Source organism: Dendrobates tinctorius, unplaced genomic scaffold (assembly GCF_039654945.1).
Source record: "Dendrobates tinctorius isolate UK_male_01 unplaced genomic scaffold, ASM3965494v1 ptg000265l, whole genome shotgun sequence".
Taxonomy (NCBI): domain Eukaryota; kingdom Metazoa; phylum Chordata; class Amphibia; order Anura; family Dendrobatidae; genus Dendrobates; species Dendrobates tinctorius.
Window position 1 is genome coordinate 14,611,307 of NW_027361932.1, and position 23,515 is coordinate 14,634,821.

The window sequence follows — 23,515 nt, forward strand, 5'->3', positions numbered from 1 at the left end:
TCTGCTCTTTCCGCAAACTTAAAAGCTGTATCAAGAACCTGTGTCGGATAGCCCTTTTCTCTGAACCTATTATACATGTCCCCAGCTTGACTATAAAAAGGAGATTTTTGTGTACTCACCGTAAAATCACTTTCTCTTAGCCTCTAATTGGGGGACACAGAACCATGGGTGTTATGCTGTTGTCCACTAGGAGGCGACACTATGCATAATCTGAAAAAGATTAACTATGGCTCCTCCTCTGCAGTATACACCCCTGTCAGACTTGTCCAGTTTTGTGCAAAAACATTAGGAGGAACATAACAGAAACAACATAACCATGCCTGTAAGAAGGCCACTATGTACGAGCTCAAAGAACAATATGAGAACTCAACCGTCACAACGGCCCGTAAGGGCAACAGGGTGGTAGCTGTGTCCCCCAATTAGAGGCTAAGAGAAAGAGATTTTACGGTGAGTACACAAAAATCTCCTTTACTCTGTCGCCTCATTGGGGGACACAGAACCATGGGACGCCCCAAAGCAGTCCCTGGGTGGGAAGCAATGGACGAATATTGTGCTAGCAGGACCCTAAACTTGGGGCACTGCCGCCTGCAGAACCCGTCTACCCAGGCTCGCGTCCGCTGAGGACTGGGTATGAACACTGTAGTGTTTCGTAAACGTGTGTAGGCTAGTCCAAGTGGCCGCCTTGCACACTTGTTGTGCTGAAGCCTGGTGCCGAATGGCCCAGGAGGCCCCTACTGCCCGCGTAGAGTGTGCTGTGATACCGGCCGGAAGAGGGGAACTGTTAAGTCGGTAGGCCTCATGTATGGTGGACTTGATCCACCTGGCAAGGGTAGCCTTGGAAGTCGGCAGGCCCTTGCGACCTCCTTCCGGAAGAATGAAGAGGGAATCAGACTTCCGGAAGGGTGCAGTCCTGGACACGTAAATCCGCAATGCTCTGACGAGGTCAAGCGTATGCAGAGCCTTCTCCACTCTATGAACCGGAACCAGACAAAGGGATGGCAGTGAGATTTCCTCATTGAGGTGAAAGGTGGACACAACCTTCGGAAGGAAGGATGGTACAGTACGGAGAACCACCTTGTCCTGGTAAAAAGCTAGGAAAGGCCGTCTGCAGGAAAGTGCTGACAATTCAGACACTCTGCGTAGCGAGGTGATTGCCACTAGAAAAACCACTTTCTGTGACAGAATGCAGATTGGGACTTCTTTAAGGTGTTTGAAGGATGGTGCTTGCAATGCTGTCAGGACCAGGTTGAGGTCCCACGCTTCCAGTGGACGTCAGTATGGGGGAACCAATCGGGAAACTCCCTGGAGAAAAGTTCTTACTTGCGGTTTGGTAGCAATGCGCCTTTTAAAAAGGACTGAAAGCGCTGACACCTGACTCTTAAGCGAGCCTAGGGATAGCTTGGCGTCTAGGCCCGATTGAAGGAAACCTAGGGAGGGAATAAGGGAGTGGGACCTGTCCGTGAGATTCGCACCAGGAAAAGAAAGCTCTCCAGGTACGATAATAAATCTTGGCGGAGGCTGGCTTCCTTGCCCTGATCATGGTCGCAATGACATCCGGTGAGAACCCTGCCTGGGTTAGAATCCAGGTTTCAAGGGCCATGCCGTCAAATTGAGAGCCCCTGAATTCTGATGGTAGAACGGATCTTGTGACAGAAGGTCGTGACGGTCGGGCTGACGCCAGGGGGCGTCTGCTGTAAGTTGTACGATGTCGGCGTACCATGTATGTCTGGGCCAGTCCGGCGCGATCAGGATGGTTGGAAATCCCTCTTGTTTGATCTTCCTCACGACCCTGGAGATCAGGGGGAGGGGTGGAAAAATGTACAGGAGCTGGAACTGGGTCAAGTCCTAGACAAGGGCATCCGCTCCGAGCGACCGCGGGTCGTGTGTCCTGGCCATGAAATTGGAGACCTTGGCATTGAGATGGGATGCCATTAGGTCCACATCCGGGGTTACCCAGCGTTGACAGATCTGGTAAAAAATCTCGGGGTGGAGAGACCATTCCCCCGAGTCCATTCCTTGCCTGCTGAGGAAGTCGGCTTCCCAGTTTTCCACACCCGGAATGTGTACCGCAGAGAGTACCGACCTCATGTCTTCCGCCCAGTGGAGGATATGTGCCACTTCTCTCATCGCCTGGGCGCTGCGGGTCCCGCCTTGGTGATTCACATATGCCACCGCCGTGGCATTGTCCGACTGTATCCGTATGTGAGAGACTGCAAGCAAGTGACGAAAGGCTCTCAGTGCCAGGAAGATGGCCCGGATTTCCAGGATATTGATGGGCAAGGTCGCTTCCATTGTTGACCACTTGCCTTGTGCCCTGTGATGTAGGTGCACCGCACCCCAACCTGTTAGGCTTGCATCGGTGGTCAGGACCTTCCATTGACCTGAGAGAAAGGGGTTTTTTTACTTTTGCAAGCGAAGTTGGCTTGAGCCACCAATGTAGGGACCTCCTGGTTGACGATGTCATCCTGAACTCCCTGTCGAGGGAGAAGGGGTTCCTGTTCCAAGATCTGAGGATGGCTAGTTGAAGAGGTCTGAGGTGAAACTGGGCAAATGGCACTGCCTCCATTGCTGCTGACATCCTGCCGAGGACTCTCACGGCAAACCGGAGATCGTGGAAAATTGCGGAGGAGTGTGCGAACTCCCAGACGGAGGGCCAGTGTCTTGTCCTTGGGAAGGAGTACCAGACCCCTGGAGGTGTCGAATAACATCCCCAGAAAGGTTAGAGTCTGACTCGGGGTAGTCGATTTTTGTAGGTTGACTAACCATCCCAGATGACTCAGTGTGTCTATTGTGATTGAGACACTGACCTCGCAGTCCTTGAAGGTGGAAGACTTGATGAGAAGGACATCCAGGTACGGAACGACTAGAATGCCTCTGGAGTGTAGAACGTCCATGGTGGCTGCCATGACCTTGGTAAACATTCTTGGAGCCGTGGCGAGTCCGAACGGGAGCGCGACAAACTGGTAGTGGTTTTGGTTGATCGCGAACATGAGAAACCTTTGATGGGCGGGAGCAATTGGTATGTGCAGATATGCGTCTTGTATGTCTATGGAGGCAAGGTATTCTCCCTGCTCCATGGATGTTATGATGGACCGGAGGGACTCCATGCGGAACTGACGGACCCGTACATATTTGTTGAGCTGTTTTAGGTCTAGTATGGGCCGGACGCTGCCTCCTGTCTTGGGAACTACAAAGAGATTGGAGTAGAACCTTTGGAATCTTTCGTTCGCGGGAACCGGCACTACGACTCCTGCTTGAAGGAGAGAGAAGACCGCTTGGTGGAAGGCACAAGCCTTGTCTGGTGGTGTTGGTGGAACAGAGAGGAAGAACCGGTTCGGTGGAGTGGAAGTGAACTCTATCTTGTATCCGAAAGACACTATTTCCCTGACCCACCTGTCTTCTGTAATAGGCAGCCAGACTTGCTGAAAGAGAAGAAGTCGCCCGCCTACTGGTGGGATGTCTTCCGGAGTTCGTGAGTCATGATGAAGCGAAGTTCTGAGGTTTTCCTCCCTTGAGTTTCGCTTGGCCTGCTTTCGACTGCCAAGTCCTGTCCGGTCTCTGCGCCGTCCGTGGGTTGTCCCTGCGTGGAGAGCGGTTACGATTTTGCGCTGGGCGCGAGACGGACCAGCCCGAAGAGTTCCGAAAGGATCGGAATCATGTTTGCTTTCTCCGTTTAAACGTGCGTTTAGGTTTCAGTTGAGGGAGAGAGGTACTCTTACCCCCAGCGGCATTCGATATCATTGTGTCCAACTTTTCGCCGAAAAGCCTTCCACTAAGGTACGGAAGATGCGTGAGGGACTTCTTTGAAGCCGCATCCGCTTTCCATTCCCGCAGCCAGAGGATACGCCGAATCGTAATGGCGTTTGCCGCTATCCCCGCTAGACCTCTTGCTGAGTCTAGGGCTGCATGAAGCATGTAGTCTGCTACCACTGCTATTTGAACCGCTTGGTCCGAGAGCCCGGTATTTGATGCTTGAAGACCCTCCTGCAGTTTTTTGGCCCAAGCCAGGATGGCCTTGGCTGTCCAACTGGAAGCGAACGCAGGGGCCAGGGAGGCCCCTGCCGCTTCGAAAATGGAACGAGCCATGCGTTCTACATGTTGGTCTTCTGCGTCCCTGAGGGTTGAGCTATCTGGCAGTGAGAGTAGGGCCTGTGCTGCTAGTCTAGATACCGGGGGGGTCCACTTCGGATGGATCTGTCCACTGTTTGGTGTCCTTCTGTGAGAAGGAGTACTTTGCTTCCAAATATTTGCGATTGGCAAATTTTTTCTCAGGCTGTGAAAACTGCTTAGTAAGTATAGTTTGAAACTCATGGTGATTAAGGAAGACCTTAGGTGGTTTCAGAACACTTTCGAAGCAAATCTTATGTTCTGGGGCTTCCGGGGCTGGCTCTGAAATTTCCAGCACCCGATGGATGGCAGAGATTATGTCCTCAACTAGCGCTGTATTGCTAGGGGGACAAGGTACCACAGTCCTCTCCATTTCGTTGTCTGAGTCGGAGTCACAGATTACTTTCAAATCTTGCGTATCGCTAAGGCGTTCCCTGGTGGGCGGACTGGGGCGGGGGTCTTCTGTGGTCGGGGATCGCTGTGGTGAACTGCATTGTCTGTCTCTGATAGGGGACTCTCTAGTTGACCTGGAATGACGGTGTCTCTCCCTGGAAGGGGATGACCGTGTGCTATAGGACGGCGCAGGTGACCGCGACCTGTGGGTCCGCTTACGTCTGTGTCGGAAACAGCATGTTCCTGAGACAAGCTGTCCTTTTGCTGGGTAACGTTCATAGCCGAGACATGACCCTGCAGAGCTTGCAGCAATGTAGCGGTTAGGTTATCTATGGACTGTGTCATAGACTGCGACATCTGAATAGCCCATTCCGGCATGGTATCTGACACTGAAGCATTGGTAGGGACTCCCTGGGGTTCTGACCCAGAGTTCTGGATGCAATCCCGGCAGTGCGGATACGTGCTGCCACTGGGGAGAGTGGTTTTGCAGGCTGTGCAGAATGCATAAAAACAGTCCTGCCTGGTTCTCTTTCTTGAGCCCGGCATAGTGCACAGAGGCTGGTTATCAGGGACCCTACAGGGGTGGCTATGCAGAGGAAACCCACAGAGAGCCTTATAGATAATATAGATTCACAGCTTGAGTAAAGAGAACCCAGCTGTGATCTTACCCCACCAGTGTGCCCCTAGGTCCAGCGCCGACAAATCACAGTTCTGTGCCCCCCGGAGACTGCTGTGGCTCTCTTCCCTGCTGAAGGCGTCCGTTGTCAGGTATGGCCTGCAGCCAGAAAAAATGGCCACCGGGACGCTGAGGAGAAGAAGAAGGGGGCGGAGAGCTGAAAAGGGCGCGCAGGGCTATGTAAAAACGCGCCCTTTCTGTCTCGATTCGCCCCTTCTATGACACTATAGTGTCATATTAGTCATCCGGGGGGTGGGCGGGGGGGGCGGGGAAAAAGGCGGCGGCTTCAACTAGGCCGAAGTCGCGGTCTCAATTAGAGACCTGATGCCCAGGAGGGCTCCAGGGCGGCGCGGTAGTCCGGGAGGGGGTCGGATCTGCACCAGACCCCCCCGGAATGGGCGACTGGCTAGCGGTGGGGTCAGCAGGGGTAGCGGTGCCTGTATGGGGGGTCCCCCTGAAGCGCTATGGAGCCACTGCTGCTGCAGAGACAGGGGCGCAGAGAGCCCTGTCTCTGATGTGCCATGTCTGCCTGCACCTTCCCCCGGCCCCAGCGGGATCCCACAATTGGTCTGGGTTCCCTGGATGCTGCAGAATGCTGCCTGTTCTCTGACCCTACCTGAGACATCTCAACCTAATGCCCCCTGAGGGGGATTAGGGAGGGTGCGTCTGTCACCGTCAGGGGGTCTTCATCCTCGCCTCAACCTCAACCCAGACCCCAAAGGGGTTGGGGAAGGAGGGGGATCTCAACTTCGGACCAGTACCTGAGGGACTGGGGAAGGAGCGACATGGGGAACCGCCATCTCAACTTCAACTGGGCACCCCTAAAAAAAGGGGCCAAGGAAGGAGCCATGCCGGGAGTGTCGCTGGAGACCCACTTTTCTTCATCTGTATTCCGGAAGAAAAAAACGGAAAAAAAAATCCTTAGGTGTGCCTCCTTGCGACACTAAGCAAAAACTGGAGAAGGCTGACGCCGTCCAGGGGTGTATACTGCAGAGGAGGAGCCATAGTTAATCTTTTTCAGATTATGCATAGTGTCGCCTCCTAGTGGACAGCAGCATAACACCCATGGTTGTGTGTCCCCCAATGAGGCGACAGAGTAAGAGGTCGTTTCTCGAGCAGTTTCTCCTCAATCTGAGGAACTGGCCCTTGGCAATTCCTCTCTTCAGAGGAATTGGGTGGTGACTCTGCCAATGAAGCAGACTGTTGGTACTTGTTGGTTTGCGGTGGATTCTCGTGGAGATAGTCCCAAAAGATTCCCTCCTGACTTTTTTTTTTTTTAAACCAGTTATTTTTATTTAGGTTTCAAAAGATTTTAAACAATAAACAGTGGATATCAATATACATGTAACAATTCACATATCTTGTAGTAATACAATCAAAGCCATCCACCCCTCCCCCAATACTCCTTATGCCGGGTATACTTGAGAGTCTTAGCAATCATATCACCGCCATCCAGGCGGACCATATTTTTTCGAAAGTTCTTTCACCATGCCTACGCCTGTAAATGCTTTCCTCTAAATGCATTACCGTACGTGTCTGAGCAATAAATTCCCTCCTAGTGGGGGGTTCCGAATCATTCCATTTTCGTGCTATTAGTTTGCGTGCCACATACAGCAACCTCGCTATTGCCACTTTGTAATGTTCTGAGACAGGTATCCCATCCACCTCCCCCAAAACACACAGCACTGGATTCCTGTCGAGCGTACATGCATAAGCTCTCTCAATTTTGTTGATAACGACCAGCCAGTATGCCACCAGCCGCGGATACGACCATAACATGTGTAACAGTCCGGCCTGGTCTGTGCCACATCTAGGGCAGCTAGAGTCTCCCCTCAAGCCCGCCCTGAATAGGACCAGCGGTGTTTTGTATGTTCTATGTATTACATATAATTGGGAGAGCCGTGCCTGCTCGCTTAGAGAGATCTTCGGGACATATTCAAGAATAGCCTCCCATTGTTGTGTTGTGAGGGTACCCACCTCCCTCTCCCATTTACTCTTTTCAGTGAGGTGATTGTCCCCCAGATAGGAGTGTAGTAGATCATGATATATGCTCGATATAACTCCCCTCGTCCCTTCCTTCATACACACAAAGTCTAGTACAATGTCGCCCTGAACCGTCATGGCTCCCAATCTACACTGTGTCCTCCAAGCATGTCGAAGCATATAGTATTGAAACCCCCATACCGAAGGCAAATCAAATTCCTCTCTCAATGTCTCAAAGGTCTTCAGGTCCGTTCCACTCTGCAGCTGACACACATATCTCACTCCTTTCGCCTTCCAATTGCCCATTTGACGCAGTTTATTAAGTTCCGGCAGATGCTCATTGTCCCACATCGGTGAGTACCTAGTCAGCTCATCCACCCCTCTGATCCTTTTAATGGTGTCCCAAACCTTCTGAATCATGCCTATGGTAGGATATGGTGCTCCCAGTTTCTTAAAGGTACCCTCCTCTAGACCCTGGATAAGTGGGCGTCTCCCCGTCACATGTACCAGCACCCGGTGAGCTGCTCCTCCACAATCGAGCTCTCTCCATCCCCTGACATGCTGGCCCTGTACTGCCAAGAAATAGACCCATGGATTTGGTGCGGCCAGTCCTCCCTCTTCCTTTCCTTTTTGCAGAGTTCCAAATTTAATCCGTGCCTTCTTCTTGCCCCATATCAAGGATCTGAAGATAGAATCAATGCCCCGAAACCGTTTTTTTGGTAGCCATATCGGCGAATTGTGCAAAACGTACATTAGTTGTGGCATAAGGACCATCTTAATCAGGTTAGTTCTACCCGTTACCGTTAAAGCCAATTTGCACCATGCACCTATTTTCCCTTTAAATTTCTCTAGCAGAGGAACCAAATTCAGACCCGTGAATCGGGACAGTGGAAGAGCTACCCATATCCCTAGGTATTTAAACTGTGAAACTAGCTGGAGTTGCTTCCCCCTCTCATCTATCTCCTCCGCTTCTATTGCTCTATTCACAGCCATGACATAAGACTTGTGCCAATTTATCTCCAGTCCCGAAATGCTCCCAAATTGTTTAATTACATCCATCGCGCACCCCAGTGTCTCTCCTGCACTTTCCAAAAACAACAGGATGTCGTCGGCATACAATGATATTTTTTCTTCCAGCTTCCCAAATTTAAATCCGACCACTCCCCTCTCAGCTCTGATCTTGACCGCCAGGGGCTCCACTGCCACCGCGAACAATAGCGGGGACAGCGGACACCCCTGCCTTGTGCCCCTATGCAAGTCAAACATCCCGGACTGTTCTCCATTCACCTTAACTAGCGCCTTTGGGGATGAGTACAATAACTTCACCCAGGCCATGAACGCGGGGCCGAATCCCATCAGTTCCATGATTTTCCATAAGTATTGCCATTCCACGCTATCAAATGCTTTCCTAGCTTCCAATGACATCACTATTCTCCTGCCACCATTATCAGCAGGCAGTTGCATATTAAGAAATAATCTTCTTAAGTTAACAGCCGTGGAGCGGTTAGGCATAAAGCCCTACTGGGTCCTCGTGTATAATGGTATGCGCAACCCCGGTGAGCCGGGTGGCCAGGATCTTAGCGAGTATTTTGACATCCGTTGTCAACAACGAAATGGGCCTGTACGACTCCGCATCCATGGGATCTTTTCCCTCCTTCGGCAGAACTACTATCACCGCTTCCTCCATTGATCTCGGCAGTGCCCCCGTCACTAAAGACTCATCAAACACAGATTTCAATTTCGGAGCCAGCAGTTCCACTAACTCCCTGTACACCTCCCTAGGTAGACCATCAGCTCCCGGTGATTTGTTATTGGGCATAGACAGTATTGCACATTCCACCTCCTCCACACTCACAGGTTCTTCCAACCTCAACCTATCTTCCTCAGACAATTTAGGTAGTGAAATGCCTTCCAAAAATTTCACCACATCCCCCTCTGTGTCCCGTGCTCTCGAAGTGTACAGTGCCATGTAATATGCCTTGAAGACCTCTAGTATGTCCTTTGTGTCTGTCAGAGTCGCCCCTGTTTGATCTTTCAGTTTATACACCCTGGAAGACTCCCTTTGTGCCGCAGATATCACCGCCAACAAGTGACCCACTCTCTCTCCTTCTTCAAAGAATTGGGCTTGCTGAAATGCCCTTTTCCTCTCAGCTTGCATCATGTGCAGTTTATCAACTGCCTCCTGAGCCAATTTTAGTCTATTGTGAGCTTCACTCGTTGGCACCAAAATCATGTCTGCCTCCGCTCTTGTCAGGTCATCCTTTATTTGTTGATCTGCCAATTTAGTTTTGGTCTTACACCTCGCAATCTCACTTACAAAAAGTCCCCTCGTAAACGCCTTCATGGCATCCCATACCGTTGTGGCCTCAGTACTCCCTTCGTTCATTTGGAAGAAGTGCTCTAGCTCTTTGGTTATGCCACCCATGTCCACCACTTTAAGCCACGTCGGGTGAAAACGCCAACCTCCCCTCTGACCCTGAGCAGATCTCACCAGAAGCGTGACCACCATAGGTCCATGATCCGAGAGAGTCCTTTGTAGGTATTCCACCTCCCCCACCATCCTGTCCATAGCGGTATCCCCCAAAGCCAGGTCTATCCTCGACAGTGTTCCATGTGTTGCCGAATGACATGAAAAAGTCCTCTTACCCTCATTTCGTACTCTCCACAGATCTACCAGCCCAAGTTCCCCTACATACTTGCCAAAGGCAGTCATCCTGTCCTGTCCAGCTTCCGTACCTGCCGGTCTTACTTTATCCCAATAATCATTCATAGTGTTGTTAACATCTCCCATAATCAACAACGGAGTCTCCCCCCATCTGCCCGTCAGTTCCAGTACTGCTTGTAGTTTCTTTTTAGAGTAAGGTGGAGGGATATATAAAGCCACTAAAATCATTTTGTGTCCGAACAATCTGCAAGCAATCCATACATACTGCCCTTCACTGTCTACATACACTTCCAGCTCTTCATAATGTGTGTTTTTGTGTATTAGGACTGACACCCCCCTGGAGTACGAGGAATAAGTAGAATGATATGTCTTTAGCATCCAGGCTCTTGACAACCAGTGCATAGTGTCTCTAGTGAGATGTGTCTCCTGCAAGCACGCGATCATAGGTTCACAGGATTTGATATGATTCAGAACAGCCGCCCTCTTAACCTTATCAGATATACCACGCACATTCCAACTTAACATCCGAACAGTACGGTTACTCATTGTGCATTAGAAAGAACAATCCATCATCATCAAGTAACATCATTACATTGTGGTCCCAATCATACCCGGTCAAACAGCATGAAAACCCCCATCTCCCTACAAATCCGCCCCACCCACCTCCCCCCATCCCTCTCCGCTTCCCCTCCCCCCACCCTTCCCCTTTTGCAGTTGTCACTCTCTCCCCAATGTGAGAGTGGGAGCTCAAAGAACCTGAGCAACTTCTCAGTATTCCGCACTTCAACATGCGTCATGTCCTCCTCCATCATTGGCAGCCTCTCCGCCATATTGTCAACAGTATGCCTAGTCCCGAACCATTAGTCAAACAATTAACCATAATACGTAGATCCCAGTGGGGAGTTCTCCCCCTCCTCTACGCTCCTATTTCGCAGAGTAAAGCAGCGCCACAACCCTGTCCAGTGATCAGTCTAGCAGGGTCATGTGGTCATATTGCCATTATCTTCTCTCAATTTGCTCCGGTTGCGCTCCAACCACGAAGCAGCCTCAACCGGTGACGGGAAAAAAATTACCTTTCCAAAAGCTTCCACTCTTAATTTAGCAGGATAAATTGTAGAGTATTTCAAATGCAAAGAGCGGAGCTGTTTCTTCACTTCGCCATACCGCAGTCGCAACTTTTGCACCTCGGCTGAGTAATCCGGGTATATTTCGATTCGTTTGCCCTCCAGGTTAAGATCTGTCAACTTTCCAGCCTTTCGTAAGATAGTGTCCCTGTCTCTGCAATTCAGGATTCTGGCTAGCATCGTGCGAGGTCCATCTCCCGGCACTGGGAGTCTCATGGGTACGCGATGGGCACGCTCCACCGCAAACACTCTCGACAAGTTATCAGCACCAAACTTGTCCAGCAGCCAGGTTTCAATAAAGGCTGTGGGGTCAGCACCCTCAGCTCTCTCAGGGATGCCCACAATACGCAAATTGTTCCTACGTGACCGGTTTTCCAGGTCATCATTTTTATTGGCTACTACCGTGATCCTCTGAGTGTGCTGTTGTTGTGTCTTTTGCACTGAGGTTAAGTGATCTTCTGTTACACCAACTCTGTCCTCCACCTCAGTTAATCTGGCTGTAACTTTCTGCATAGATGTTTTATGCCTCCCATTTCTTTTTTCAAGCAATTCACCTGCTTTGTTAGAGAAGTTAAGGCAGTCTTGCAGTATACGACAGCTTGGAATACATCCCGCAGGGTGGGCTCTGCTACATCTGCACTTTCAGCTAACTGCACAGTGTCACCATCCCCCTCTTCCTCCTGCTCCAGCTCTGCATTCAGCACAGGCATCTCCTCATTGTCTTCCTCCTCATCTCTGTGCTTCTCACTCCCTCCATTTCCTTCTTCATCTGTCTCTATGCCCCTCACATACCTGTTCAGCCGGGCTGAGACTTCCAGCCTCTGTGCAAAGGCTGTGTTTATTCTTCCCGCCTCCTCCTCTCTCTCAGCACCATCTTGGACTGAGGCACTGCTGTAGGCTCCGACATCTTTCTGCCTTTTGCGGCCCATGTCTGTCTCTCTGTGTCTGGCAGAAGCTCGCCCCTGACTCCTGGGACCTTCAGACATCTGATCCTGGTAAAGGAATTAGCTGGTTCGGGCTCTGTGCAGGATAATTGAGGCTAATGGTGGCAGAGAAGCACAGCCACCCGACTTCTCACATCAAAAGCTAGGCCCCGCCCCCCCTCCTGACTTTAACATCCAAAAAGGCCAGTTCTTCCTTCTCAATTTCAGAAGTGAATCTGAGATTTACATCATTATGATTCAATTCACTTACAAATGCTTCAAATTGCTCCTTCATCCCTGACCATATGACAAACATCATCTATATAGCGATACCACATAGAGATGTACTCTTGCCACCACTTATTATCGCCTCTGAACACGATAGTTTCCTCCCACTAGCCCAGGAACAGATTTGCGTACGACGGGGCACAGGGACTCCCCATCGCAGTGCCCCTGAGCTGGTGGAAGTACTTCCCATCGAGGGTGAACACATTATGCGTAAGTGTGAAATTGAGAAGGGATGACACAAAGCTGTTATGCTTTCTACAAGCTACTGATCTCTGCTGAAGAAAGTGTTCCACACTTCTGATTCCTTCCTGGTGCGGAATGCTACTGTATAATGCCTCTATATCGATTGATGCCAGCCAAGTTCCCTCTTCAAGATAGATACCCTCTAGTTTCAGTAGTAGATCTGATGTGTCTCTAAGATATGACGGAACAGAGACAACAAAGGGACGCATGATCTGATCTACGTAGACCCCACAATTTTGTATCAGGGAGTCCACCCCTGACACTATTGGACGTCCATTTAATGGGTCTAGACCCTTGTGCACTTTAGGAAGTGCATAAAAAGTCGCCACCACCGGAACCTTCGGTAATAAGAAGTCAAATTCAGTTTTCAAAATTAATCTATCCGAAAGAGTCTCCTCAACTATTGTCCTGAGCTCTGCCCTATATTCCACTAGTGGGCTAGTCTTAAGTACAGTACCTCATAGGTAGATATGTCCTGCAGAATATTTAGACACATCTTGCGATATTCCACTTGGTTCATAATCACAAGATTTCCACCTTTATCAGATGATTTTATGATCAAATGATCATTTCTCTTGAGACCCAGGAGGGCATCTCGTTCCTCCGCCGACAAATTCTCCTCATCCTCCCATTCAGATCTTTTATTAATCCTTTTGAGATCTCTCTCAACTAGTAGTGCGAATATGTCGATATTCTTGGTGTCACCTTGTGGAGGCATCTTTTCGCTCTTATTTTTTAAAATGGTAAAGGGACCCTTACCATCCTCTGGGATATTATCATTCTCTCTGAGGAGGCCCACAAGTGCTTCATAGCCTTCAATGTCCTCATCATTAAGGCCCTGTCTATAGCACTCTTCCCGGTCATTATGTCTAAAGAATTGTTTCCATTTTAATTTTCTGCAGAACAGGTTGAGGTCCTTAACCCACTCAAAACAATTGTAACTATTTGTAGGCACAAAATTTAACCCTCTTGATAGCACATTAAATTCCTCCCTGGTCAGGATATGCGAGGACAGATTTAAGATTTGACCCCTAATTAGTTGAACCGAGTTCTTAGATGATAGCCTGCCCTCGCACCATGTTCCAAAAAAGAGGAGAATGAGGGTATAGTAGAAGAGGGGGCCACAGAGGAAGGACCTACAGGTACTGATGATGTATTCGATATTGAATGAGACATTTGTGGTCTCATACCACCTCTGTATGCCCCCCTCCCCCTTTTTCTCCCTCTTCCACCCTGCCATCTTTGTTTAGGGAAGGTACCTCTAAAAAATGATACACTACCAGGTGTATTTTCTTCTCTCTGTGTACGAGGTCTCCAAGTCCGAGGATGATGCCTCTGACTGTCTTTCTGTTTGAAAATTAAAGACCTGATTCTCACTGACGTCCCTCAGATCCCTTTGGAACTGTAGGTGTTTTATTTCCTTCAAAAGGGCCTGGTATCTCTCCACAGAGGTTTGTAAAGGGGGTTTTACACATAGCGATATCGCTAGCGATATCGCTATAACGTCACCGATTTTGTGTGATACTTACCTCCGACCGGCTCCCCCGCTGGTTATCGTTGATCGCGCGAGAATGTCCGGCTCCATTTCTCGTCGTCAGCTTCCTGCTTTGACGACGAGCGACGCGTGGAGGCGGGCGGGAGGACGTCTTAATCGCTGTGTGTGAAAGGTGAGTATCGTGCGCTGCATTGCTGCTGCATCGCTGTAAGAGCTTTCTGTGTGAAAGCTCACTAGCGATCATTTAGCGATGCACCAGCGATCCTGACCGGGTCGGATCGCTGGTTGGATCGCTGGTGCATCGCTAAATGTAAAAGGGCCTTTAGAGTCCCTCCCTCCTGGCAAAGTCAGAATCTGTTTTACGTTTAAGTACTCGCTCAATTAGTTTATTGAGTTGGCTAGTAGATTTCTCAAAAACCCTCCTTTCTTCTGCTAATAAGATTTGCATAAACCTTATCGATGACTCAATGGATTCCTTTGTCCATATGTTCAACAACTCAGGAGAAGCAATTCTTTGGGAGGGACTGATGTTAAGGTACTGTCACACTTAGCGATGTACCAGCGATCCCGACCAGCGATATGACGCGGTCAGGATCGCTGGTACATCGCTAAGTGGTCGCTAGTGAGCTGCCACACAGGCAGATCTCACCAGCGACATCGCTGGGGACGGGGGTCGATACTTACCTGTCACACCAGGCGATCCTGCGTCCTCCCGCCCGGCTCCACGCGTCGCTCGTCCTCACAGCAGGAAGCGCCGCAGGAAGCTGACGACGAAAAACAGTCCAGGACGTTCTCGCGCGATCAGCGATAAACAGCGGGGGAGCGGGTCGTAGGTAAGTATCAGACACAGCGATATCGCTAGCAATATCGCTATAACGTCACTAGTTATAGCGATATTGCTAGCGATATCTCTTAGTGTGACATGCCCTTTAATCCTAAGTCCTCTTGGTACAATCTGATTTTTCAGATCGTTCTCTAATGTCCTTATCTCCCACCAGGATTTTAGGTATTCTTTATAGCCACCATAAACTTCATTGAACAAATTCTTAAGTGCTAGTGGGCCAGTGCTAGACTCTTGAGTGCCACTAATATTGAATGCCTGGTTTGCATCTTCCAGCCATGTATCCGAATTCACCGGACCTGTCAGAAAACTGGCCATTCCAATTCCGAATTGCTAGCAAAACTCTGAATAAATAGTATAGAAGGGTCTCAAACCAAAAATCATATAAAAAAAACCCCTAAAACTAATATACTTTAAAGTTAAAAACAAGCCCCATGTGGGGTCACACCACAGAGTGAACAAAAAAGAACAAAAAACAAAGTGCCCAAAACAATTTTGACATAAAAATGGGGATTTCCTAGGAGTCCCTGATAAAGTCTACTGCTCACACCTTCCTTGCCGCGGAGGTTGGCACCCTGGGGGGGGGGACATTGTGGCGCCCCCCCGCTCAGCGAGGACTCTCCCTAAGGACCCTATTCCACCCTGCAGCAACTAGGGGATCCCTTCCCCGATACTAAAGGGACCCCTAATACTATACAGAGACAATCCTATGATAAGGAAGACCCTATACCCCACAAAGAAACTAGAGGGTATCTATCTTGAAGAGGGAACTTGGCTGGCATCATTCGATATAGAGGCCTTATACAGTAGCATTCCGCACCAGGAAGGAATCAGAAGTGTGGAACACTTTTTTCAGCAGAGATCAGTAGCTTGTAGAAAGCATAACAGCTTTGTGTCATCCCTTCTCAATTTCACACTTACGCATAATATGTTCACCTTCGATGGGAAGTACTTCCACCAGCTTAGGGGCACTGCGATGGGGAGTCCCTGTGCCCCGTCGTACGCAAATCTGTTCCTGGGCTGGTGGGAGGAAACTATCGTGGTCGGAGGTGAGAATGAGTGGTGGCAAGAGTACATCTCTATGTGGTATCGCTATATAGATGATGTCTATGTCGTATGGTCAGGGATGAAGGAGCAATTTGAAGCGTTTGCAAGTGAATTGAATCATAATTATGTAATTCTCAGACTCACTTCTGAAATTGAGAAGGAAGAACTGGCCTTTTTGGATGTTAAAGTCAGGAGGGAATCTTTTGGGACTATCTCCACGAGAATCCACCGCAAACCAACAAGTACCAACAGTCTGCTTCATTGGCAGAGTCTCCACCCAATTCCTCTGAAGACAGGAATTCCCAAGGGCCAGTTCCTCAGACTGAGGAGAAACTGCTCGAGAAACGACCTCTTTTATAGTCAAGCTGGGGACATGTATAATAGGTTCAGAGAAAAGGGCTATCCGACACAGGTTCTTGATACAGCTTTTAAGTTTGCGGAAAGAGCAGATAGGCAGCAACTCCTACAGAAATGTATGGAGAAGGATACATCAGACACTTTGAGGATCATAGATACGTTTGACGCTAAACATCAAGAAGTGAGAAGAGTATTGACAAAACATTGGGACATTCTGAGGCTAGACCCTGATATTAAAGATCTGGTAGGTGAACGTCCCAACATCTCCTTCAGGAAAGGGAAGTCCTTAAGGGACATGCTGGTGCACAGTCAATATAAGAGATCGGCAATGAAGGGTACATGGCTTGACAGGAAACTTGGTTTCTTTAAGTGTGATGATTGTAGCATGTGCAAGTGGATGAGACCTAATAAGTCCTTCTGTAGCTCAGCCACGGGAAAGACATTTTGCCAACGTAATTTTTCAAATTGTAAGACTACTGGGGTGGTCTATTTGGCTACATGTTCTTGCCCAAAGGACTATATAGGCAAGACCAAAAGGGAATTTAGACGAAGAGTGGGTGAGCATATGGGGGACATTAGGAATGGAAGGAATACCCCACTGGCGAAACACATGCAATCTGTCCATAACAGTTGCCTCGCTGATGTTAAGTTTACGAAAATCGAGGTAGTTAATGTTAACCCCCGAGGGGGGAATACGGACAAAACTATCCTTAAAAGGGAATGCGAGTGGATCTTTAGGATGGAGAGTCTTGAACCCAAGGGGATTCATGAACAATTGTCTTTTGCCTGCTTTCTGTAGCCTGGTAGTAGTAGTTTTTTTGCAGCAATTTTTCTGCACTAATCTTTGTCATAATTTTAATCAGGACCATTATAGATTACTGGACTATTTCTGAATTCTTGTTAGGGTCTAATGTTAGGACCCTCATGGATTTACCATGAAAAAATTTTTGGTTATTATTTTCCCCTCAATACCGCATAGGACTGGATATCCCGCAATATGTGACCATCTCAACCGATAAATAGATAAATATAAGGTTTCCAAGATGATTTTTGGATATACAATGACTCATGTGAATATATATCAAAGTACACAACTATCTTTAAAGGTATCTAGATAAAATTCTCATGGATATGAAGGAGGCAAACATAGCGTCTCCAAGAGGAGCTATATGATATATAATGATTTATGCGAATTTTTATCAGAATATACAATTATCTATTATGTCAATGACATATGGTCTAAAAAAACTCTTTAATAGAGAAAACCCTCATTTGTTCTAACACTGCGCGTATGAATTCTCGAATGGCGTTTATATCTATAGGGTCTATCATTTGTCATTTGAGTCTGCGCAAAAGACATCTGTAGGCCAATGACGTTTCCTGTCATGGTGGTGCGGTTCATTTTGAGCCTGCGCCCCTGATACTAAAATGAGACTGGCGAAGCAATTACTCTGTGTGGATCTCGGAAGCATGCGCGCCATGAGTGGGTAAACATAATAGCATAGTTACCCGGAAGTGATAAGGCAGTCCCGGGTTGTGGACAGGAAGGTCGTGTTCTATGGCGCGAGACATGGTTCAATGACATGCGCACTGAGATGAAGGGCTGTAAGTATCGCGCTTTTTGGCGCGATGTGCATTACATGGCCCTGCCGACATGCGCGAGACATGATAATGACATGCGCACTGAGAGGTAGGGCGCGAGTATAGCGCTCTATGGCGCAAGACGTGAGTCACACGCCCTACGGATATGCGCATTGAGGGTAAGGGGTGTGTTCCTGAACTGCGCCCGGGGCTGGCGGACGCTGTGGCGGTATGCTTAAATCGAGGGGGATATCGTGGCGGTCCACTACTATACCACATCATGACACAATTCATGTTGATATCGGGCCTCCTGATGAGCCCGGACGGGGCGAAATGCGTTGAGGCGCTATAAGCTATTTGGCAGATGGCGGGTGATACGATGAGTATTTGAAATATATGTATCTGAGCATGTCTACTAGTGGCATCTGTACATTATCTGTCTGACATATGACGGGGTTTATTGTATAATACAGTGGACACAGGCTCAGAGGTTGTTAGACCCTAATGTGATGAAATGCACTATATATCTGTGGGTGACTCCTCATGCTGTTTATCATATCTGTTGCCAAAACTACATGGAAGTATTGACTCTCTGATGGGATAAAATATACCATATATTTTAGGGTGAACCCCTTATGTTGTCTCTTTGGCCCTTGTGTGAAAACTAGTGGAGTTCATACATGTGCTAACGATCAATTTGACATTGTATCCTCTGATTACAAAGAGGACGCATTATTTTCTCATTGACTCGTCACCTCATAACGCCATGACACTGCCAAATGTGTTGCTATATGTTTTTAAATCTTTGTGGGGTATAGGGTCTTCCTTATCATAGGATTGTCTCTGTATAGTATTAGGGGTCCCTTTAGTATTGGGGAAGGGATCCCCTAGTGGCTGCAGGGTGGAATAGGGTCCTTCGGGAGAGTCATCGCTGAGCGGGGCGCCACAACGTCCCCCCCCCCTAGGGTGCCAACCTCCGCGGCAAGGAAGGTGTGAGCAGTAGACTTTATCAGGGACTCCTAGGAAATCCCCATTTTTATGTCAAAATTGTTTTTGGCACTTTGTTTTTTGTTCTTTTGTGTTCACTCTGTGGTGTGACCCCACATGGGGCTTTTTTAACATTAAAGTATATTAGTTTTAGGGTTTATGATATGATTTTTGTCTCCCGTTGTGGTCAGTTAATACCCCGTAGGTTTTTTAGATCAGGATAGTTACTTATATCTGGCATTGGTCTTTATATTATTCATACTGAATTTCTTGCTATGATTATATGCCAATTTCTTACAATTTCCTGCATATGGGGAGAGTAATATGTATTTTTACATTAGGACACCGCTGCCGTTTATATTTACCTTATTGTGCCTGTACTGTTGCACCATGGATTCAACATTGTCCATTGGTCTTTTATTATTATTTCCTACTACATGTCTGATGTAAACTATTTTGTATATATTTATGTCCCTTTTGAATAAAACTTGTTATATTTTTGCATAAAGAGGACGTTTTACAATTTTTTGGCGGTCTAATGGTTCACATATGAGTGTTTAACATACATTTGAGGGATGTAAGCTCCCATTCTTTTCTCATGGTTCTATGTTCTTCATTCAAGTGTGAAACCGGCCTTACTCTATTGACATTTTTCTGTTTTTAACTTCCATTCACAGTATTTGCCATAGAGCAGCTTTAAATTACAAAAGTAACAAAGTGCAATCTTAGTGAATTTTCACTCTGAGAAATATGAACATACGTTTATTACATCTACTTATCTCACCTCTTTACCCTGTAACAGGCAAGACAAAAAACAATCTTGGTGCTGTGCCACAAGATTTGGTCGAAGCTGAGAAATCATTGCCAGTGCCTGAGGAAAATGGGAGAGGTGAAATCATATACGCCCAGACAATATTTCATTTCTTAAACTAACAACTAACAAATGGACAATCATTTCTTTTGCAGACAATATTATAGGAAGATCTAATCTAATCATGTAAACAGAATTCTGTAAACTCCAATAGATATATACTTAATAATAATGTAAAAGAGGGTTCAAGAGCAGGAAACCTATAAATATTACACACAGTGGTCACTAAATTCACCTTTTCAAGCTTCAGGAAAAGACTGGAAGAGCTGCTACAAGTCATCTGAGTGGAGAGGATATAGTGGAGTAAAGGAATAACTTCGTCATCAGGAAGGTTTTCCAAAACCTGCACTGCTGCTTTTAGCGCCTGTACAGCCTCCTCAAGATGCTTCTCTTTACATCGTTTCACTGATGACCTGTACGATGGAAAGTATAGAGAAGGCGATAGGAAGGAGACATCAGATTGGTGAAAAGAAAGGAACTGATTATGTCTGGACAATACAGACTGATAGAAAATTTTAAAAAATCATAATCTCTGGTTGAAGTAGGAACAAATCAAAGTTGTTTGCATGAGCCAAAGGAAATCTGTGGTATGCAGGTGGTGGGATACATCATGCCTATGGGTACACAATTTGTTGAGATCCTTCTTTCTGGGGACAATTTTGTTCTAGCTACTGCAACTTAGGCCTTTAATAGGATTTATATTTGACCTATGAGAAAGCATACTACCGTATGTATATTTGGCAAATTAACTCAGGCATACTGTTGTTCAAGCTTATAATAAGCTGAATACCAGGATTGAAGTCCTACTCGCATACAGGATAATGACTACTAATGCTGGCAGTGACAGTCATATATAACGGCTGGCCAATATTGGCTTTCATATGTAGGGTGTACTAGGGTATACAGGGTTAGTCCACGTTGAGTAGTGGCACCATTTGCATGTTTTTATCCCCATGGCAAGGCAGGGGAAACTAGATGTTTATAGGGTTATTTTCCCTTTATTACATCCCTGTCACCCTTTTTGCTTTCCCCTTTGGCTGACACTGAAATATCCTGCAAACAACATACTATTTTTTGCCAACTGCCTTTATTGGAAATTTGGGGATGGTAAGAAACTATAGTTATCTATTCTTCCTTAAAGATTTTAAATGATGAACAAAAGTAACGTTATATGTAGTATAATTTCTGTGAACCATATGCTTGAGTAAAAGAAAAGGAAAAAAAAAAACAAAAGAAATGAACTGGAATATAAGTTGGTGTGCATACAGCATGTATTCGTATGTTTACAAAGGCCAATAAGCAAACAAAACCTAAGATAAAAACAAAATAAGCAAATACGTAAAGGCCATCCAACCACGTCACGGTGACCCTATTTGGGACGTCACCTCTAGTATTAAATCCTCTAGTATTTAAACCTTACCATATGTCTAATGACATAAATGTGAATAATGGTTAACAAGGACCGATAGGCATATAGTAAGGTTTTAATACTAGAGGTGACCGGCCTGAATAGGATGGCTTTTACTTTTTTTTATCAGAGTTATGTTAACCAAGTACTTTAGATTATTTTAATGCTCTATTGCTATTTATTTACTGCAGGGTATTTGCTCATTTAGTTTTTAGCTTAGGTTTTGTCTGTTTAGTGGGAAGTGCAAACATGCGCCTACATGCTGCGTGCGTACCATCTTATATTCCAGTTAATCTCTTTAGGTTTTTGCGCTGTGTGCAAATAAGGGTGTGGCCTCCCTTTTCTTTGAGTTGGACATTACGGCTATATAGCTACCCATTGCTGGGTGTCCATTAGTTGGGGCCTCGGTCCTTCTTGGCCTTTATTCAAATAATCAGACATATGGTATAATTTTAATACTAGAGGTTAAGACTGTCGTAAAAAAGATCACCTTGACATGGTGTGATGGCTTTTACGTGTTTATCAAAATTATGTTAGTCAAGTACCCCATGTTATTTTCATGTACTATTGCTATTTATTTACTGCAGGGTATTTGCTCATTTTATTATCTTAGGTTTTGTCATATACTTGAGTAGTTGGATGTGGCTCCTTGATCTGGCTAATAGTAAACAGGTTGAATCTAAAAACAAAGCAGAGAATGTCCTATATTGCCTCCATTTCTTCTAATGGGCAATGCCAATGTTACATTAGGAGAAATGGACCTTGTGCCAGTATACCAGTGTGACGATCATCCATGCAGACATTACAGGACAGTGGCTGCACATCACCTTTTGTGAATCTCTTTGTTTTCTATGTGGGTTTTGTTTGCTTCACTGCATTCTGAGAGTCAAATGTAATGGTTTCATCATTCGAGGTAGCTTACACTTTAAAGGGAATCTGTCAGCAGGATTTCTCCCAATTTTTTATGCACATGTAACTTTCTCAAAGACAAGTCCAGCGATACCTTTACGTCGGCAGCCCTTTCCTTCATTACTGAGAAATCAGTGTTTGAATTGAAATTCAAATGAGGCTGAAGAACTTTTTGTAGTTGTGAGGCCTCTATCACTCCAGCTCTATTCCCCACCAAGTGCCAGCATGCTTTTTGCCTGAAGTCACACAGCACTAAGGTTGTCAGTTAAGCATGACGGGGCGGTGCTCGGCAGAGAATAGAGCTGGAGTGACAGACGCTTTAGATTTACAAATAGTTTTGAAGCCTCATTTGCATGTTAATTCAAACTCCTATTTCTCAGTAATAGAGGAACTATTACTGACTAGGAACTGACTAGGCTGAAATGGCGCCGCTGCGGGTATCAATGTACATTGTAGTTAGGGTCCTGGGTTGATTAATGAGGAAATGTCCAGTAGTGGAAAACTGCTTCTTGTATCAATGTGAGAGAAGGAAGATGAGACTGAGGGGTCTGATCCCACGATGTCTGCTGGAAAGCTGCCTCATAGATAATGACAGAGGCCATGGAGAAGCCATTTCTAGCAGAGCCCATACTAATGGTGGAGAACACAGGCCCAGGGAAGCAGGCTGGGGCAGAGCCACACTCCCGACTCATAGCTACAGCAGCACTACACTGCCCTGCTGTATGAGCGGGAACATGGCCGGTGACACTCACTCCGTGAACTGCCTGAGCGCCAGAGCCACTGCACCCAGGGAATGGAGTCCCCGCTCCTGATAGAACTGTACACAGTGCCCGGGGTCCTGCGGCAAGTCTCCTGCGTGCGCCATCCTGGAGGCAGCCATCACCGTCACCTCTGCCCTCAGCAGCACAACGTGGTTTTCATTGGTAGTGAGTATGAGTATGTACGCTGCACATCGCCCTCTCGTGGCGCGGAGGAGAACTGCACCCCTGGAAGGGAGACCTGACACTGGAGCTGCACACGTCTTGTATGTCTGTCTTCAGGATAAACGAATAAAGTGGTAACTTATTGCTCAGTGGGGGTCTGACTGCAGGGAGCTGGACTGATCAGCAGAGTTGGGGGCATTGTTATCCCCATTAGAATGGAGCAGAAGTGATGTGTAGGGTCAACCGCCACTCCATTCATTTTCTAACGGGCCGCTGAGCTCCGCTTTTTTTTACATACATAAATGGTCCAAAAACCCAATGGTTAACTTATGCAAGGTAATGCAGTGAAGTGTTGTGCACATGATCCGTAAATTTCCATCTGTCTTTGCAGCGTTTTCTTTTCTGCAGCATATCAATTCTTTTTGCGTTTCTGCAGCGGTTTTGACTCATTAACTTCAATTGAGTCAGTCAAATCTGCAGCAAAAACGCAGGTGTAGAAAGGTTTGTGGATTTGCTGCCAATAACGCTGCGGAATTGTCAAAGGAAATGTCAGAAGGAGGAAGAGTGTGTGGACAGAGAATATGTGTGTGTGCACCCATGCGACGAACAGCCCATAGTCATTGTCCTTAGGTATCGTCTGATGGAACTATGACTCCCATCCGGCTACGTCTTTTGTCACATATAACAGAGACAG

The 23,515-nt window shown here is 47.0% G+C and overlaps 1 protein-coding gene across 2 annotated transcripts in view; it reads right to left on the reverse strand.

Moving 5' to 3' along the window:
• LOC141069516 (tRNA (32-2'-O)-methyltransferase regulator THADA-like) overlaps positions 1-22,863 on the reverse strand; it is a 178,471-nt gene extending 155,608 nt beyond the window's left edge. The window contains exons 1-3 of one of the 2 annotated variants that reach the window (XM_073559146.1): positions 22,651-22,863; positions 19,817-19,994; positions 19,495-19,581 (exon numbers count right to left, since the gene is read on the reverse strand). In XM_073559146.1, the coding sequence (XP_073415247.1) occupies positions 19,495-19,581; positions 19,817-19,994; positions 22,651-22,778 (393 nt within the window). In that variant the 5' untranslated portion in view covers positions 22,779-22,863. The remainder of the gene's footprint in view (positions 1-19,494; positions 19,582-19,816; positions 19,995-22,650) is intronic. The other variant, XM_073559147.1, reaches the window with a different exon arrangement.
• Positions 22,864-23,515: the final 652 nt, after the last annotated feature.